The following is a 4889-nucleotide window of genomic DNA, read 5'->3' as shown; positions in this document are numbered from 1 at the left end:
GCCCCCTGCCAGGCGGCCAGGTGGAGGAATGCGGCCTAGACCAGGCAGCCCTAGCCCACAGTCACCTTGGGGCCCCCTCCCTACCCACCCTGGGGCCCCCTTCCTGCCCAGGTCCTCAGGGAAGAAGAATGGAGGAGGGGTCTCACCCTGACACCTTCTGGGAAAAGCCCTTCCCGGTGACCCCCCCCCCCCCCCCCGCTCTGAGTACAGGACAGGCACGTCTTCCGGGGCCTGCAGGGCCGTCCGGGACAGGGAAGATGTGTGCCGTCCGTCCTCTGCCCTGCACTTCTTTGTTCTGTTTTACCTTCTTCTTAGTTGGTATCGTCATCCACAAGAGGATATTGGTTTCGGGTGACTGATGTTTGCAAACCTTGGGAAGTGATCCCCACAATGTCTCATTACCTCCGTCACCTCCTGACAAACACTCTTTTCTTGTGATGAGAATGTTCAAGATGTACTGTCCAAGTGACCCCCCCCCAAATGCAACATGGTTTTGTGAACCGCGAAGACCACCCATCACGCCCTTCTGCCCCCCTCCTTGGTCAGTCCTTTGCTTGATCCTGGCTATGAACTGGCAGTGCTTTCATAAGGGAGTGGAATCACCCACCTTATCAGGAACTTTTCTATGTTTTAAAACGTGACCCTGACGCAGTGGCTGTCCAGCCTGGCGCCCCTCCAAGTCGGAAGCCCCACAGTGGCTGGGCAGGCACCAGCCTCTCCTCCCCCACGGCTCCTCCCACTGCATCCTCTAAAGCGGGGCCGGGGCCACTGGCCACCATCCACCACGGCCTGCCACTGGCCACCATGCGCTGTCTTGCCAGCCTGGCCCTGGTCCTGCTCGCCCTGGAGGCTGCCGTGGCCCTGGCCGCGGCCCTGGCCTTCACTGTGCCAGGTAGGCCTCAGCTACCACCCCAGGGGGCACCCAGGAGGGCCCTCCGACCTCCCTGTCTCAGAGGCGCTTCCCTGACACGCACCAGGACAGCACCGGGACCGGAGGAGCAGAGCAGAGCAGAGGAGGCAGAAGAGCAGGGCAGGGCTCTGCCCGGAGACCACCATGCGGCAGGGCCCAGGCCACTGTGAGACAGCTAGCTGAGCGTGGGGGGGCCTGTCCTTGGCCCCCTGGGTCTTAACCCCACCTGCTGTCGCGGGCCTGGGGCAGGCATATCACGCTCCGGCAGATTCTCTTCCTTACAAGAAATGGCGTGTCAGGGTGCTAGGTTCCCATCCTGGGAGCGGCGCCCACCCACCTGCCTGTCCCGTGCGCAGGGCAGGCCATGTGCCCGGAGCTCAGCTCCTTGGGGGAGGACTCCTGCGTTGTCTCCTGCAGCACCGATGATGACTGCCCCCAAGGCATCAGATGCTGCCCCAGGAGCCCCTGCAGCCGCTCCTGAGTGTTCCCCATCATGGGTAACAGTCACCCCTGTGCCCCACGCCAGACCCTGTCTGGTGGAGGGAGGAACCGTCCACACCCCCTCTCAGTGGCCTGCCCCACAGCCCCCTAAACTCCACCAGGCAGTGACCCCACCCACCTGCTGGCCCAGCCACGGGGCTCCGCTCAGGGTCCCCTCCCTGAGGGCTCGGCTGCCATCCAGGGTGCCGCACAGTGGTGTGGGGGCCCCCGCCGGGACCCAGCAGCAGGGTGGGCCACTGGGACCTGAAGGACTGGCCCGTGTCTCCGCAGCACCTTTGCAAAAGGCTGGCCGCTGCCCCCGGGTACCCGTCCCGCTGGCCCCCGAGCCCTGCTCAGAGAGCACCGAGTGCTCTGTGGACAGCCAGTGTGCAGGGAGCAGGAAGTGTTGCTTCAGCACGTGCGCCATGCGGTGTCTGGACCCTGCGACAGGTGAGCGCCCCAGACCCGCCCCAAGGACACAGCCGCTGGCCCCTGGGGCTGCCGGGCAGACAAAGGCGGCTCAGAGACCTGGCTGGCGGGATTTGGGCCGGCCACCCGAGCAGGGTCTGTGCCTTGGCCACTTAATCTTGCAAGGAGACCTGGCTCGGGAGCTGGGAAATTGCTTCCTGGCTACCTGTGACCCCACCTTCCTGCCAGTGGGCTCTGGTGAGGGCCGGGGAGGGGTGGGTGTGGAGAGCTCGCTGGCCCACCTGTACACAGCGTCCCTCCCTCCCCTGCCCCCACCCTGCACCTCTGAGGCCTCCATGTCCCCTGCAGAGGACCCCCTTCAGTGATGGGCTTCCCCAGGAGTCCCTGGCTGCCCAGAGTGACCCACCTGAGCCTGCCTGGCAAAAGCCTTCTCTCTCGGATCCAGAAAGCCCAAGATGTTTCCTACCTACTGCTAATAAAAACCCACTCAGCTTCATGTCTCTCTGTTGTCTGTCTGTCACATGTCCCGGGCACCTCTGGGCAGGGGCGGCAGACAAAGCACACAGGCCTCTGGGAGCTCCGGGCTGTCCACCGGCACTCGGGGCTCTGGCCCTCTGGGGTCTGGCCCCTTTGAGAGGCGTTGCTGGCATGGGGACAGGAAGAGAGTGGAGTCTGCAGGGAGGGCTGGGGCTTGGAGGTTGCCACGGCCTCTCTCCACGGCTTGTGTGTGGCCCCCACCCACTTGGCAGTGTGCAGAGGGCAGGCGTGCTTATGGGGAGTTTCCGCACAGACACTGCTCCCAGGAAGCCCTGTTTAGGACCTGCAGTGAAGCACGTGCACCCCACCCAACACCCAGGGGGCACCCCAGAGACCACTGCGGTTCTGATGCTAGGCCCCCCCAAGTTCCCACCAGGCTGCCAGCACCGCAGACACCTGCCCTACACCCTGACTCACTTAGCTACCAGCCCTGGGGTCTGACGAACCCCAAGCTACCAGTCCGGGGATCCCACAAACCCCAAGCTACCAGTCCTGGGGGGGGGGGTCCCACGAATCCCAAACTACCAGTCCTGGGGGTCCCACTTGGGGTCCCACGAACCCCACAGCTCCCATAAGTTGTGATAATGACCCACAGGACTCTGAAGGCACAACACTTCAGATCACACCCTGTGATAAAGGACACAGACCAGCAAAGCCAAATAAAGGCCACATGTGGAAGGTGGGAGCGGAGATGCAGGAGCCTTTGTCCTCACTGGGCTGGGGCGTGCCACCTCCCAGCACGTCCACATGTCACCAACCAGGAAGCTCCCTGAGGTTTTCTCAAAGCTCCATTAGTAGGCATTTTGATGAAGCCGTTGTTGACCAGCTCAGTCCCCACGTAACCACACGGTTGGCTCCAGGCCACCAGCCCGTCCTGTGCCATGAGGGACCCCTACCCCAGAGTCACCGCATCTGCTTAAACTCAGGCGTGAGAAAGGAGTCCTTGCAAACAACACACGACACTTGCATCAGCCAGGAAACCACAAGGTGTTGAAGCGCTGCTCCAGGAAGGGGACAGAGAGAGACCAGAGCTCCTCACCATGCCCCCATGCACAGCCAGCCCAGGGGAGCACTTTCCCCCAGCCTGGCCCCAGGTCGCACACACTGAAGCCACCTGTCACATGCCAGACAACATGTCAGGAGCCAGGGAGACAGGACGGATCGTCCCAAATAAAAAGGGCTTTCACCAGTGGCTGAATTTTGTTCCTGGACCATTCTCCAGCAAAAGGAAGCAGGATTCCTTGGGAGACGCCATTGAGGGAACAAAGAACAAGGCCGTGGGGGACACCCTGTGTCAGAAAGTGGGAGCCAACCTGCAGCCACCCCCAGACAACCTTGCCCCCCCCCTCCCCAGCGCCACCAGCATGCAGAGGAGAGGAGGCTCTTCTTAGCGGAAAATGCTAGTCAACACATCAGGGGGGAGAGAAGGACTAGAAACCCACCATCCCCAACTCCAAAGTAATCGTTCCTCCAGCCAAGCATCACCAGACGACCCAGATGACCAGAAACCCCTGCAGAAACATCACAGTCTCAAAGCAGCCCCACTATTCACAAGGGGGAGCTCCTCCCACAACAGAGAGCTGGCCCCTAATTGAACCAAGGGATCAAACCTGGCATCCTAGGACCCACCATGGCTGTGTGTCCCCGTGCAACCCAAAGGGGTGGCCGTGCCAGAGATACGCACCAACGGTCTTCACGAGGATGCCGTCAGATGACCGCAGCTTCCATTCAGGGTTCCAGAAGGGGATGGGGGGGGGGGCCTGAGCCCAGTCTGGGCAGCTGGAACCACCCAGCTCACCCTTCCTCAAGCTCAGAGTGAACCACTCCCATGCTGGAGAACTCCTCCCCTGCAGAGAACGCCCATCCCCTCCATCCCTGCGTTAGCCCTACATCCAGCTTCTGTAAGCCTGGTGCCCTAACATCTGCCCCGCAGGCATACTGGGCACTGATGTCATGCTTGAGTCAACTTACCTAGCCCACCCCCACCTCCCCCACAACTGCCCCAGGACTCCTCTCCTCCCATGGGGTAAGGGGAACACCTTTCAAATGCAAATCAAAGGATGCAGAGCCCATGCCCCAACCCCCTTCTCTCTGGGGTCTTACCATCCAGGCCACTATCCCCAGCCCTCCTCCCCTCCCAGGGGCAGCTAGGGGCAGCCCTTCCACAGCAGAGCATGCTAATTATTCACACTAGCCAGTCCTAAGCCCGCCTGCCCTCCCTTGTCTGGTGCTCTCCACAGAAACCACAGCAGAGGTCCGTACCACAGTGACCCCACCCCCGCCTCCTGACCAACCCAGTGCTTCCCTGTGTGACCCTGCCTTGTCCCTGAAAACCGTGACTCATACATTAGAGTCAACGGCAGTCCTCTCCTGATCTGTTGGTCTCACCAGACCCAGGACTTTCTGTTAATAAAGATATTTTAAAGACAATCGCTTTCAGGGACTGGAGGTCCATCTCAGAGAAGACCCGGGGGCATGGGGAATTGTCTCCCTCCTCCACCATCTCCCACCGCGTGCTTACGGCGGCCAAGCC

General features: G+C 61.5%; 1 protein-coding gene across 1 annotated transcript; it reads left to right on the top strand.

Annotated features, from left to right (window-relative positions):
- The first annotated feature begins 804 nt into the window (after positions 1–804).
- LOC125930395 (whey acidic protein-like) lies at positions 805–2184 on the top strand. Its single transcript, XM_049642260.1, is given in 4 exon segments — positions 805–892; positions 1267–1407; positions 1682–1840; positions 1985–2184. Coding segments are annotated over 4 exon segments (588 nt in total).
- Positions 2185–4889: the final 2705 nt, after the last annotated feature.

The sequence above is a fragment of the Panthera uncia genome, chromosome A2, assembly GCF_023721935.1.
Source record: "Panthera uncia isolate 11264 chromosome A2, Puncia_PCG_1.0, whole genome shotgun sequence".
Taxonomy (NCBI): domain Eukaryota; kingdom Metazoa; phylum Chordata; class Mammalia; order Carnivora; family Felidae; genus Panthera; species Panthera uncia.
Note: the sequence above shows the minus strand (reverse complement) of the source record. Positions and strands in the feature narration are given on the sequence as shown.